Source organism: Myodes glareolus, chromosome X (assembly GCF_982192425.1).
Source record: "Myodes glareolus chromosome X, mMyoGla1.1, whole genome shotgun sequence".
NCBI lineage: Eukaryota > Metazoa > Chordata > Mammalia > Rodentia > Cricetidae > Myodes > Myodes glareolus.
The window spans coordinates 1,629,213-1,643,802 of record NC_142053.1 but is presented as its reverse complement, the minus strand read 5'-3'; the positions used below and the strand labels follow the sequence as shown (position 1 = coordinate 1,643,802).

General features: G+C 46.2%; 1 protein-coding gene across 2 annotated transcripts; it reads left to right on the top strand.

The window, feature by feature from the left end:
* The first annotated feature begins 4,964 nt into the window (after window positions 1-4,964).
* On the top strand, window positions 4,965-7,766 carry Emd (emerin). 2 transcript variants are annotated; one of them, XM_048457636.3, is made up of 6 exons: window positions 4,970-5,254; window positions 5,419-5,526; window positions 5,663-5,740; window positions 5,948-6,081; window positions 6,895-6,941; window positions 7,024-7,766. In XM_048457636.3, exons 1-6 carry the CDS (start codon window positions 5,173-5,175, stop codon window positions 7,352-7,354), a joined length of 780 nt encoding a protein of 259 aa, XP_048313593.1. In that variant the 5' UTR covers window positions 4,970-5,172; the 3' UTR covers window positions 7,355-7,766. The 2 variants fall into 2 exon arrangements, with proteins under 2 accessions (XP_085541205.1, XP_048313593.1); XM_085685079.2 differs by lacking the exon at window positions 6,895-6,941 and having other exon boundaries at window positions 4,965-5,254.
* The last annotated feature ends 6,824 nt before the right edge of the window (window positions 7,767-14,590 follow it).

Here is a 14,590-nt window from a genome sequence, read left to right as displayed (position 1 = left end):
CGTCCGCCCCGCGCGGGGCCCGGCCGAGCCCGGCCAAGCAAGAAAGCCTTAATTGGTAAAATCGCCCGGGAGCTGGGGGCGGGGAGGGGATGCGGGGGCGCGCCACGAGCTCTAGTGCCCCAGCTGACTGAGGACACCGCCCCCCAGAATGAGCTCACCGCTCCATGAGGGCCGCCAGGCTTCCAAGGAGGGGGGCTCACCTCCAGAGCGAGGTCTGCAAAACCTATGTTTAGGCCCAACCTTTAATAGGCTAGATGAGTATAGGGGAGTCAAGTGCTTACTGGCTGGAAAGGAGGCTCTGCTCCAAGGCCACCTATTCTGGGGAGTTGTCCACAGTCACAGCCTTCTGTCTCTGCCCAAGCCTGGGCTGGCCTCACAGGTCAGGTCTTGTTCATGGGAAGAGAGATGCAACATGTAATTGTAGTGAGCACCAGTCATTCCTGAGGCCCGAATGGGTCTGTAATGAACAACTCCGCCCCACCCCCCAACTATCATTGATTTGGTCCGTTCTACGCGCAGACGTTGCATGGGAGCAAACAGTAGAAATACATTGAATTTTCAAAGCAAGTCTCAAAGCCTGGGAGTGTGCAAGGTGGTACAAAGTGTCAAGTATATGTGAACTTGGTGGGCACAGCCATTATCTAATATTGTCAAGCTTTCTCTGCCTCTTCTATGTGCCCATTTCCTGGTAGCTTTAGATTCAACTCAAATGTAACTTTCTAGGGAAAGGATACATTAAAGCAATGCCATTTTTAAAAACACTTTGTTTTACCATTTTGCCTGCAACCCCAATATGAGATACATTTATATCATGCCAGTGTGCACACACACACACAAAACTAAAATAGATGTTGCAAATGAAATTTTCCTTACCACCTATAATATATTCTGGTGTGTGTGTGTGTGTGTGTGTGTGTGTGTGTGTAGACTAAGTCTCACTGTGTAGCTCAGGCTGATCTGGAAATCACTATGTAGCACCCACACTGGGCTTTGAAGTGGCAATCCCCCTATTTCTGCCTTCCAAGTGCTGGAATAACAGGCCTAATTGATTTGTTTTCCTATTCTATATTATCAAAAAGAGAAGGTTGCATATACTACATAATAAGATAAAAGGGAGGAAGAAAAAGATAGAAGGGAGAAAAGAAGAGAAAGGGAGGAAGGAAGGAATAGGAAAGAACAGTGAGGGAGAGTTTGATTACATCTGCGAAGTCAATTCAGTAATCTATAGTTTAACTTGAATAGCAAAGTGCCGGGATGCTCTTCAGGTATGATGCATCCATTGCTACCTTTGTTGGCTCTACTGGCAATGACATTTCACATTCTGGACTCTTAATAGGACCAAGGTCTCTCACTGTACTGTCCAGCAGGAGACCTCTGCTAGGGAAGCCAATGGATTATCATCATATGCTAAATTAGTGGCTTGATTTCAGGTTCATGAGGAAACTTAGAGTTGATGTAAACAATTGTCTTTCCAGAGGAGAAACCCTTTTTCCCACATGCACAGTAATCAGATCACTGGGTAGGTAGATGGAAGGTGCATGGGGGAGGTAGTGTGTAGCTGTATTTCACACACACACACACACACACACACACACACCACATTTAAATTCTCTTTACTGTCCCTCCCAGTGCACATATACTCAATTTTCTTGCTGGTCAGTGGTGAATACACAGAGAAACCCTGTTTCAACAAACCAAAACAAAACAAGCCAGGCGGTGGTGCACACACCTTTAATCCCAGCACTCGCGAGGCAGAGGCAGGCAGATCTCTGTGAGTTGGGGGCCAGCCTGGTTTACAAGAGCTAGTTCCAGGGCATGCTCCAAAGCTACAGAGAAACCCTGTCTTGTAAAACAAAAACAAACAAACAAAAAAGGAAACAAATAAAAAACATTTTCTTCCTGTGTTAAATAAATGTTTTCATGTAGAATTTTCTTTCCAATGTGGGTAGAGTCCAGATTGAACCCAGAATTTAATGCATGCTAGCCAAGTACTCTATTACCAAGATAACTACATCCCAAGCTTCCATTTTTTTGAGACACAGTTTCTCTGTGTAACAGTCCTAGCTGTACTGGAACTAGCTCTTGTAGACCAGGCTGGCCTCGAACTCACAGAGATCCGCCTGCCTCTGCCTCCCGAGTGCTGGGATTAAAGGCGTGAGCCACCACTGCCCAGCTCCCCATTTTTCTTTTGGTTTTGAGACAGGGTCTCATTATGTTACCTAGGTGGCTTTGAATTCACCCTGTAGCTCAAGCAGGCCTTGAACTTTCAATTCTCAAGCCTCAGAATTGTAAGTGCTGAATGGGATTTCAGGACCAATAATTTTCTTATTCTTAGAATAGGCCACTTTCAAGATTTTCCCCCATTAGTCACACCTGCCAATGGCTACTCCTTCCCAGGAAGAACTTCCCAGATATGCACAGAATGCCTTGCACACATCCTTCTAGTCCCTCTGACAAATCCTGACTGAGGTACGTCTTGGGGAAACTATTTACATGAATCACTCAACTCAGGACTATTGCAAAAGCCTCTTTTGATGCTGGGGTCTTGATTCTTCTGCTGAATAATAGAGAAGGGAGCTACACTGCAAAGGGGCTAGACTTAAGCTCCAGGTGTGTGCGAGAAAACCACAGTTCAGTTTCCTGGTAACATCTGTGATTGGATTTTATAGTGGGGTGGGGGGGGGTTAAGAGGCAGAATGCTGAGGCAGGTGCAGAGGGTGATCCTTGGGGAGAAGGCAAACCTAAAATTCCTTGACCTCATAAGGAAGCAGCTTGATTCTGTATGGGGGGGGGCATAGGGGAGTACTGAGCAATCACTCTGTATGCAGAGGCCTCTGGGAGAGGGGCCAGCACGGGGTTGGGGGGATGCTGGGAAATCTGATTTTGCCAAAACTAAAAAAAAAAAAAATCATGAAGCAGCCTCTGAATGGGCAGAATGTCTCTCACACACACTCCTGTCTCTCCCTAAAATAGTATCTTTTCCAGGGATTCATACAGCTCCATTTCCAGGGACAGAGGAGGGCACTGTCTTTTAGCTCCATCCAACAGCAACTCTACTTCATTAATGTGGTCAAAATGGGGCTCCATCTCCTCGCCATTACCTATTTTAAACTCCCATAAAGAATTGGCCTGTGACCTTCACTAAAGTGCCATCAGGCCAGTCTAGAACTCACCAGAGTACTCTCTATCACTACCATTTAAGACAGTGGTTCTCAACTTGTGGGCCTTGACCCCTTTAACAAACCCCTAACTCCGAAAATGTTTACATTAAGATGAATAACAGTAGCAAAATTACTGGTATGAAGCAGCTGTGAAAATAATTTTATGGTTGTGGCGAGTCACCACAACATAAGGAACTGTATTAAAGGTGTTGTAATTTATTTTAAAATGCCAAGAAGAGAAGCCATATCATGTAACAGGGCTCACATAGGAGGTTTATTGGAAGAGGACAGAGAAGGGATAAAAGGGGGGACTGAGAAGGAAACAGAAAGGGTGGCAGAGACCAGACCCTGGGGACAAGAGTCATGGGAGAAAAAGAGAGAGGGAGAGGAAGAGACAGACAGAAAGAGAGGGGAGGTGGGCAAGGCCTACCTTTTAAAAGGGAATGTAGAAACGGGGGGGGGGGGGTGGCGCACGCCTTTAATTCCAGCACTCACTCGGGAGGCAGAAGCAGGTGGATTTCTGTGAGTTCGAGGCCAGCCTGGTCTACAAGAGCTAGTTTCAGGACAGGCTTTAAAGCTACAGAGAAACCCTGTACTGAAAATCAAAAAAAAAGGGGGGGGGAGATTGTAGCAAATGTGCACAGGAGGTGCTCTTAGTGGCTGTAGCTAAGGACATATCCTGTCAGGACCCCAAGGGCAGGCCAGGACAGATGCCTGAATGCTAACAAAAGGGTCTCAGCATTAGAAAGGTTGAGAACCACTGATTTAAGAGATCAGGCAGCCCAGGCACCTTTTCTGTATGTACTCTTCCTTCTAGGTCTGTCTAAGAAGGGGTAGGCAATCTAGTCCCAGATGACTTTGTATAGCATATAATGGTCATGATCAGTCTCGAGACAAACTTTGTATGATACAGATCCTTTGTAAGCGTCAGTCGATTCCCACTGTTTGTATCCTGATGGCCTCCAGGATGGCCTTCACACCAAACTTTGGGGGCTATTCTACTCTGCCACGTGAGAACTCTCCCCCAGAATTCCTCAGGGCCCCAGGAGGATGGAACTGTGAGTTAGGCAGGCACGAGGTGTGCCTGGCTAGACGCATCACAAGGCGAGTGCCCTCTGATTTTGCCCATTGGCATGCCCTGGGCCTTTGGAAGAATGCTTGGTCCTCGAGTGCTGGCAGCCTCCTGGCTCAGCTGTTTGCCCCATTTCCTTCCGGATGGAACTAGAAGCCATAAAAGAAGACGGTGGGAATGGGTTGGTGCAGGTGCTCAGGCCAGGACCACGGAGACTGGAAAGACCAGCGGAGACGGGTGGGGTGGGCCAGGGGTCTGCGGGTGGCTACGTTAGGTGATGAGAGCATTGAATGGCAGCCATTTCTTGGCACTTGTGCGTACAACACAAAGAGCTCGCAGCATCACCAGGCGCTCTGGAAGGGTTCGCTCTTAGGATTGGACTCTTCGCATTGCTGTGGACCAGACTACGGCTGAGGACCTTAGGCGCTAGAGCACTGGGGAATAAAATCAGTGACAAAGGTATGTGAGATCCCACAGTCTCCCAACCAGAGGCTGGTTTTGGCCAGCTGAGAACAAGCACTTCCCGTCCCTCTAGTAGGTCTAGCTCTAACACATGCTCTAATGACGCCATCTAACCCCGCCCCTCAGCAGCCGGGTTCCCAGAGCTACTCTTCTTGGTTGCCCCTCAGGCTCTCCGGCAGGCCCCGCCCTCTTCCTGTTCTAGCCAATCCCACACAAGTGTTACGTTTCCTCTCGCCAGCCCCGCCTGTTTCCTCTGCCAGACCGGTTTGTACCGGCCTTTCTGGCGGGTTTGATCCTACCTTGAGCAGCGCGTGCAATCCGCGTAGCCGCTGCTGTGACGCAAATGTGACGGAGGCGTGACGCGACCACAGTCGCTTCCTCTACCGCGCAGGGAGCTGTCCGTCTTTTGGGCTGTGTTCGTAGGCCTGGGCTGCCCCCTACGTTCGGCACCGTCTCCCAGTTCCGGTCGTGTCTGCCATGGACGACTATGCGGTTTTGTCCGACACTGAGCTGGCCGCCGTCCTACGCCAGTACAACATCCCGCATGGGCCTATCGTGGGTATGCGGCAGCCGGTGGCGCGCAGAACCTTTCCTGGGCCCCGCTTTCCTGCACTCCTCCCAGAGCGTTCTCCCCCACCTCCTCGTCCCCTCCCCGTGTACCCGGGCGCTCTCGAGGTGCTCGGCTCGCACCCCCTGACCGCCTCACACCCTGTGTCTGGCCAGGCTCCACTCGCAAGCTCTACGAAAAGAAAATCTTTGAGTATGAGACCCAGAGACGGAGGCTCTCACCCCCCAACTCATCATCATCTTCATTCTCCTATCGATTCTCAGGTGAGGCCCCCGACGCAGAGCCCCGTTGAGCTGCTTGGGGGGCACAAGACTTGGGTAGGGAGGGTGTGGCTGAAGCAACTGAGGAAGTAGGGGGAAGCCTGGAGAGCTAATGGTCTGTACCTCCCCCTTAATGCAGACTTGGATTCAGCCTCAGTGGACTCAGACATGTACGATCTGCCCAAAAAAGAGGACGCCTTACTTTACCAGAGCAAGGGTAAGACAGGTGTGGGGTGGGCACTGATATGTTTACCCCGTACTTCAAGGGATTTGGGCACATGAAAAACGTTGGACTTCACTCCCTCATACTAGTTCTCAGTGGCTCTAGAGTGGAGAAACTAGCACAGCACAAACACAGAATTTGGGGCTATGAGGCCAGGTAAGGGACACCACTTTCTCCTCTACCACTGTTTTCCTTCCCAAGACTATAATGACGACTACTATGAGGAGAGTTATTTGACTACCAGGACATATGGGGAGCCTGAGTCTGTGGGCATGTCCAAGAGCTTCCGCCAGCCTGGGACCTCACTGGCAGATACTCACACCTTCCATCACCAGGTAAGTTGGCTGGCAAGCATACCTGGGTGTAGTCTGAGGGGGGATACTAGCTAGGTCTGGATAAGTCCAAGGAACTATTAGGTTCAGTGAGTGGTCCTTAAGCCTTTAAACAGAGCTAGGGTCGGCATATAGCTGTTGGGTCAATAGTTCTACTTTGGGGCCTCCAAAACTATTAGATTTTGCGGTGGACATGAAGCTCAGTGGAGTACCACTTACCTATGGTTCTATCTTCACCAGTACACAAACTGTTTTTAGGTTTTGGGCTTTCTTTTAAGATTTAATTACTTTGCTGGGCAGTGGTGGTGTACACCTTTAATCATAGCATTTGAGAGGCAGAGGCAGGTGGATCTCTGAGAAGAGGCCAGCCTCTTCTACTGAGCAAATTCCAGGACAGCCAGGGCTACAAAGAGAAACTGTCTCAAAAAAACAAAAAAAAATTAATTACTTTGTTACGTTTATGTGTCTGTGGTAGTATACATGAGTGCTGGTGCATGCAGAGGCCAAAAGTGTCAGGTTCCTCCTAGAGCTGGAGGCACTCATGGGGCAGTTTACAAACTTTTTTGATCAGAGTACATGTAGCATTCCCTGCACTCTAGTCTGGGATCGAGGTTTAAGCCTTGTGAGAATATTGGGGAATGAAAGGACAGAGTTGACAGGGATAGTCACTGGGTGGCAAGGTCCCACAGATAAAAATGTCACAGACCCACCAGAATGGTTTTGAAGAGAGGGGGCAATGGTCTGGCTTCTGGGGTGGCCAGAGACATTTGTGGGAAAACACCCTTCTCCCAGTTCCTAACTCCTACTATCCTATAGGTGCGTGATGATATTTTCTCTTCTTCAGAAGAGGAGGGCAAGGATAGGTGAGTAGTGAATACACATAGGGACAGGGACAGGTTTGGGACTCAGGCTCTCCTGCCCACCTGTTCCCTTCTTTTGCCACAGGGAACGCCCCATCTATGGCCGAGACAGTGCCTACCAAAGCATCGCACACTACCGTCCCATTTCCAATGTCTCCAGGAGCTCCCTGGGCTTATCCTATTATCCTACATCCTCCACCTCTTCTGTGTCCTCCTCTTCATCTTCTCCCACTTCGTGGCTTACGCGACGTGCCATCAGGCCAGAAAAGCAGGCCCCTGTTGCTGCTCTGGGCCAGGATCGCCACGTTCCACTCTGGGGCCAGCTATTGCTCTTCCTGGTCTTTGCTGCTTTTCTGCTCTTTGTTTACTACTCCATACAAGCTGAAGAAGGCAATCCTTTCTGGATGGATCCCTGAGGGTATTGGTTTCAGAGAAGCTCTTAACAGGAGTTTTGGCTAATTGCCTTAGCAGTATTTGCTGGGGGGTGGGGTGGGTGGGGGTTTTTTGTGTGTTCTAGTTAAGGGGTTCAGGACCTAGCCTAGGGCAGTGCTTTTCTCCCACCTCCTCCTGCCTAGGAAGCAGCAAATGCTGGCCTTCCACAGTCCAGTGGGCTCACAAGTACCTTCCTCTGGAGCTTCCTAGCCCTATTGCCTCTGACCCTTAGGGCTCTGGGAAATAAGACTTCACTTCTTTAGAGGAAAATTTGGTGGTGGCAGTGGTAGTTGTTATGCATGCCTGTTTGTTGTCACTTTTTCAGGGTGTGTTAAGCAAAGCCACCCTGGCTTTGTTTTCGTGGATACAATAAAAAAAAAAACACTTTTATTTTTATTTGTTGGCTCTTCCTACTGGGATGGGAGTTGGGCAACCATGGTACAGGTGCTTCATCGTGGATCTCAAAGAACACTGGCTTTTCCCTTTGGTTGTGCATTTTACTTTGGTCTTGTGGAAGGGACCAAATGGTACCCAAAGATAAAAGTCTGTTTTGGTTGTGGGTTTTATTTCTGGGCTCACTCCCTGAAGCACTTATAGCTACTTACAGAAATAACTCCCATGTAACCAAATGTGCCCATGGGAAATGTAGGCAAAGCTGCATGTATGATGATGCACACAGGCATTTTACCCAGGAGAGGTTCATGCCAATATCTGAGGCTACAAGGTTAGAAAAGAAATAAGGCATCTTGCCAGTGGATTGTTGCTCAGCCCTGGGATTGATGGTCATTTGATGACATGGGGGTAGATTCAAGACTACAGTGTTCCCATGAGTATCCTAATTCTTTGCCTGTTTATTCTTGCTCAGTTTCCAGGTTTTCTGTGCCAGATATAATATTAAAAAGTTTTTATCCAGGCATAGTAGTACACACATCAATCCCAGCATTTGGGAGGCAGAGACAGGAGGATCTCTTTGAATTCAAGGCTACCCGGATCTACATATCAAGTTTCAGGACAGAATCTCAAAATGAAAATAAGAAAAATCAAATCCTGGGCTGCAGAGATAATGCTCAGTGGTTAAGAGCACTGGTTGCTCTTCCTAAGGATCCAGGTTCAATTCCCAGCACTCACATGTTGGCTCACAAACTGATTCTAGTTCCCGGGGAGCTGATACCCTCTTCTGATTTCTGTGGGTACAAGACATACATGTTATGTATAGACAGTTGAGGGCAAAAGTCATACATGTATTTTCTTTTTAGTATTTAAAAAATAAAATAAAGGGCTGGAGAGAAGGCTCAGCAGTTAAGAGCACTGACTGTTCTTCCAGAGGTCCTGAGTTCAATTCCCAGCAACCATATGGTGGCTCACAACCATCCGTAATGAGATCTGGTGCCCTCTTCTGACCTGCAAGGATACATACAGGTAGAACACTGTATACATGATAAATAAATCTAAGAACAAAATAAAATAATTATTTAAAAAAATCAACCAGAAACCCAAGATTCTGGCATTTTTAAAAGTTCATTTGTCCTGTCATCTCTCTTTCCTTAATACAATTTTTTATTTTTGTACTGTCCTTTCAAGACAGGGTTTCTATATCTTGGTTTTTTGAGACAGGGTTTCTCTGCAGTTTTGGAGCCTGTCCTGGCACTAGCTCTTGTAGACTAGGCTGGTCTCGAACTCACAGAGATCCTCTTGCCTCTGCCTCCCGAGTGCTGGGATTAAAGGAGTGTGCCACCACCGCCCAGCTCAAGACAGGGTTTCTGTGTAGCCCTGGCTGTCTTGAAACTCTTACTGTAGATCCAGCTGGCCTCAAACTTAAAGATCATTTGCCTCTGCCTCCTGAGTGTTGGAATTAAAGGTGTGTGCCACCACTGCCTGGCTTAACATAACATTTTTATTAATTGAGAAGTTTTGTACATTTATAGAACATTTTTACCATTTTCTCCCCAGGTAACCTCTATCTAACCCATTTAAAGTTGCTTGTATGTTCATTTAGGGCTGACCTCTTGTACTGGCTGGTTTAGTGTCAACTTGATACAAGCTAAAGCCATTAGACAGGAAGGAGACTCAGTTGAGGAATTGTCACCATGGGATCCAGCTGTAAGGCATTTTCTCAGTTATCAATGGGGGAGGGCCCAGCCCATGGTGGGTGGGCTATCCCTGAGTGTCATGAATTCTATAAGAAAACAGGTTGAAGCCAGATGGTGGTGGCTCATGTCTTTAATCCCAGCAATCGGGAAAGCAGAGGTAGGCGGATCTCTGTGAGTTCCAGGACAGCCATAGATACCAGAGAAACCCTGTCTCGAAAAACCAAAAAAAGGAAAAAAGAGAAAAAAGAGGTTGACCAAGCCAGTAAGCAGCACCCCTCCATGGCCTCTGCATCAGTCAGCTCCTGCCTCCAGAATACTGCCTTGCTTGAGTTCCTGTCCTAACTTCCTTTGGTGATGAACAGCAATGGGGAAGTGTAAGCTAAATAAACTCCTCCCCAACTTGCATTTTGGTCATGGTGTTATGTTGCAGCAACAGAAACCCTAACTAAGACACCATTTGTGATTGGTAAACCTATCAAAGAAAAGGAGAAACCTATCAGGAAGTTTGTACCTGAAGAAAACTGACTTTCCTTCTCTTGGCAGACATTGATTATCTATAGTTGTTCACCTATGGATGGGACCTTGTGATTTTTCCTTCATCCACATTGGCATGTCAAGTGGAGTTTTCATTGTATAGGTCTTTTTTGTGAGACAGGGTTTCTCCATATGCTTTAGAGCCTGTCTTGGAACTCACTTTGTAGACCAGGCTGGCCTTGAACACTGTCTCCCAAATGCTGGGATTAAAAGCATGTGCCGCCACCACCACCCGCCTATACAGATCTTATTTAACTAACCATGTCTTTTATTTTTTTCAGTTTTGTGCTTCATGTGTTTCACTCATTCTTTCCCCTTCCCCCCAACTCTCCTCATCCGCCCCCCCTTACCTACCCATCCAACTTTGTCTTTAAAAAAACCTTCCAAGACTGGGCGGTGGTGGCGCATGCCTTTAATCCCAGCACTTGGGAGGCAGAAGCAGGCGGATCTCTGAGTTCGAGACTAGCCTGGTCTACAAGAGCTAGTTCCAGGATAGGCTCCAAAAGCTACAGAGAAACCCTGTCTCGAAAAAAAAAAAAGAAGAAGGAGAAGAAGAAGAAGAAGAAGGAAGAAGAAGAAGAAGAAGAAGAAGAAGAAGAAGAAGAAGAAGAAGAAGAAGAAGAAGAAGAAGAAGAAGAAGAAGAAAAAAACCTTCCAGGCTAATTTATGCTGCTCAAATATTCTTGAATATCTTCCAATTTAGGCAAAACTGTCTCCCTCTCCTAGAAGATTTCAATTCCTATTCAATCCATGACTAGGGGTGGGATTGTATGGCCAACTCCCCTCTCCAGGCTGAGATTTGTTGTTTTCTGTTCTTTTATTTTGGTGGTGGTGGTGTTTTTTGAGACAGGGTTTCTCTGTATAGTCTTAGCTGTCCTGGAACACTCCCAGTAGATCAGGCTGGCTGGAACTCAAGGATCTGCCTGCCTCTGCCTCTGCCTCTCTAGTGTTAGGACTAAAGGCACGTACCACTATGGGCATGCTAAGCCTTGGAAGGTAAAAACTGCATAAGGAGTTCAAGGCCAGTCTGGGCTACATGAGGCCCTCCTCAAAAGCGGGGAGGGGGCTAGAGAGGTGGTTCAATAGTTAAGAGTACTAGCTGCTCTTCCAGAGGACCTGGGTTCAATTCCCAGAACCCACAAGACAGCTCACAACTGTAAGTCAAGTTCCAGGGAATCAACTCCTCACACAGATATAACATACAAGCAAAACACCAATCCACATAAAAAAAAAATAAACTTATTTCAAGAAAAAGAAAAGTGGAAAAGATGGCTCAGGGTAAATAAAAGTGCTTTCAGTGAAAGTCTGACAACCTCAGTAAACACACAATAAAATTTGAGTTAAAAAACAGCCAGGCAGTGGTCCACACCTTTGATCCCAGCACCCTGGAGGAGGAAGAGGCAGACAAATCTCTGAGTTCAAGGCCAGCCTGATCTACAGAACTCCAGGACAGCCAGAGCTACACATAGAAACCTTGTCTCAAAAAACAAGTATATATACTTCTGTTCTATATATTTCTTTTTTAAAAATAATTGATTATGATTTATTTAACTTTATGTGCATTGGTGTGAAGTAGTCAGATCCCCTGGAATAGGAGCTACAGACAGTTGTGAGCTGCCATGTGGGTGCTGGGAATTGAACCTGGGTTCTCTGAAAGAGCAGTCAGTGCTCTTAACCACTGAACCATCTCTCCAGCCCCCAGTATATATATTTCTAAACACTTAAAAATGATAATAGGGCCAATCTTGGTGGTACACACTTTTAATCACAGTACTGGAGAGGCATGGGTAGGGGATTCCCTGAATTCAAGGCCAGGCAGGGCTACAAAGTAAAACACTGCCTCAAAAAATAATATATGGGATCTGGAGAAATGAAGACAGGTTCAGTTCCAAGCATCCATATCTTACAGCTCATAAATACCTGTAACTCCAGTACCAGGGTATCTGTCACTCTCTTATGGCCTCCATAGGTATCTGCATGCATGTGGTATGCACACACACAAACTATATAGGTTGGGTGGTGATGGCACACACCTTTAATCCCAGAATTTAGGGGACAGGCAGACGGATCTCTGTGAGAGAGAAACCGTGTTTTGAAAAACCTACAAAAAAAAAAACTGCAAGATTTGTCTGGCCTATATAATGAGCTCCAGGCCAGCCAGAGCTACAAAGCAAGACTACTTAAAAATAATTTAAAAACTAGGTATAGTGGTGTACAATTTTAATCCCAGCATTTCCAGGGAACTAGACATCCTCTTCTGACCTCCTTAGTCACTCAGTGTACATACATCCATGCAGGCAAAACAAACACATGAAACAAAAATAAATCTTTTTAAAAAATAATTTATCTTTATTTTATGTAAATTGGTGTTTTGAATGTATGTATCTGTGTGAGAGTGTAGGATTCCCTGGAACTGGAGTTGCAGATAGTTGTGAGCTGCTATGTGGGTGCTGGGAACTGAACTGGGATCCTCTGGAAGAGTGGCTAGTGCTCTTAACCACTGAACTGTCTCTCCAGCCCCAAGACTTTTTTAAAAGTGTGTTTATTTAAAAAAAAATTACATGGGGCTGGAGAGATGGCTCAGTGGTTAAGAGCATTGTTTGCTCTTCCAGAGGTCCTGAGTTCAATTCCCAGCAACCACATGGTGGCTCACAACCATCTGTAATGAGGTCTGGTGCCCTCTTCTGGCCTGCAGACATACACACAGACAGAATATTGTATACATAATAAATAAATAAATATTTTAAAAAATAACATGATGGCACATACCTTTAATCACAGCACTCAGGAGGCAGAGGCAGGCAGGTGTCTGAGTTCCATATTAGCCTGGTCTACATATTTATTGAGTTCCAGGACAGCTAGAGCTACATAGGGAAAAGGTCTCAAAAATGTGTGTTTATTTATGTATCTTTTATATATGAGTGCTCTGTCTGCATGTCACAAGAGAGTATCAGATTCCATTATAGATGGTGGTGACTCACCATTCGTGTGCTGGGAATGAACTCAGGAACTCTAAGAAAAACCAGTGTTCTTAACCTCTGAGCCATCTCTCTTTAAGACAATAAGTATGGGGTTGGGGATTTTGCTCAGTGGTAGAACACTTGCCAAGCAAGCACAAGGACCTAAATTTGGTCCTTAGCTATGGAAAAATTAACATAGGATGGGGATGTAGTTGGTAGAGTGCTTGCCTAGTATGCATGAAGCCCTGGTTTGGATCCCCAGCACTACATTAGCTTAGTGTAGTGGTTCACAGGGTGATCACAGCATTCCAGAGATAAAGTCATAAGAATCAGAACAGCAAGGTCATTCTCAGGTATATTAATGAATCCTAGTCTAGCCTAGGGTGTTCAGGAGACAGTCTCAGAAAAAGAATTGATGCAGAAAAACATGAGCCAGCTAGACATGGTGGTATGGTGCGTGCAATTCCAGCATTCTAGATGTGGAAATGGGAGTGGCAAGGTAGAGGCCAGCCTGGGCAACTCAATGAGACCCTTGTGCAATGCTTCCCCCAAGAAGGATGAGTTATGAGCTGTGTATCAGGCTTTCTTTTAGGCCACCCACCAACCAGCTCCCAAACCATGTCATAAAGACTTCTTATTAGTTATGAATGCTTGGTCTTATCTTATGCTTCTTATTTACTCTTTCTTACATCTTATATTAGCCCATTATTCTTGTCTGTGTTAGCCATGTGGCTTGGTACCTTTTCCAGCGAGGCAGTCACATCTTACTTGCTCTGTGTGTCCAGCTTCCTTTGTGTCTCGGTGATAACTGCAGACTGACTCTTTCTCTTCCCAGAATTCTCCTGTTCTCATTGCCCCACCTCTACTTCCTGCCTGGTCACCCCGCCTATACTTCCTGCCTGGATACTGGCCAATCAGCATTTTATTAAAATACAATTGACAGGTTACAGACCATTGTCCCACAGCATGCTTTGGGGCTTTTTACTTTTTTTCTTTTCTCTTTCTTTTCTGTCTGTCTGTCTTATTTTCACTTCTCGTGTCTAGCTGGCTGGCAGCTGGCTGACTTCTGGCCCTGGTGGGTCCCTCTCTTTTTCCCTTATTTTCTCCTCTCCTATCCTATTTATTCCCTCTGCCCGCCAGCCCTGCCTATCCCTCTTCTGCCTAACTATTGGGCATTCAGCTTTTTATTAGACCTATCAGGTACCTTAGGCTGGCAAGGTGAAACAGCAACACACTTTTACATAATTAAATGCAGCACAAATATAATCTTTATATCATTAACAAGGGCAGCACAAACAAATGCAACACACCTTTACAGAGTTAAATATTCCACAGCATATACAAATGTAACACATATTTATATAGTTAAAATAATATTCCACAACAGAGCTGGGCAGTGGTGGCACACACCTTTAATCCAAGCACTCGGGAGGCAGAGGCAAGTAGATCTCTGAGTTTGAGGCCAGCCTGGTCTACAGAGAGTTTTGGGACAGCCAGGGCTGCACAGAGAAACCCTGTGTCGGGGGGAAAAAAAGAATGAGATATTTCTATTTTTACCACTCACAGCCTAAGTCTCTCTTGTTTGTTGTAAACCATTTCTACCTGACTGCTTCCCCAGCACCTCACAACTGTTGTC

Bases quoted from the DNA above. Each gene is read 5' to 3' on its own strand.
- Emd (XM_048457636.3), top strand. From the start codon at position 5,173: ATGGACGACTATGCGGTTTTGTCCGACACTGAGCTGGCCGCCGTCCTA. The intron at 5,255-5,418 runs GTATGCGGCAGC...GTGTCTGGCCAG, and splicing joins CCCGCATGGGCCTATCGTGG to GCTCCACTCGCAAGCTCTAC. The intron at 5,741-5,947 runs GTAAGACAGGTG...TTCCTTCCCAAG, and splicing joins CTTACTTTACCAGAGCAAGG to ACTATAATGACGACTACTAT.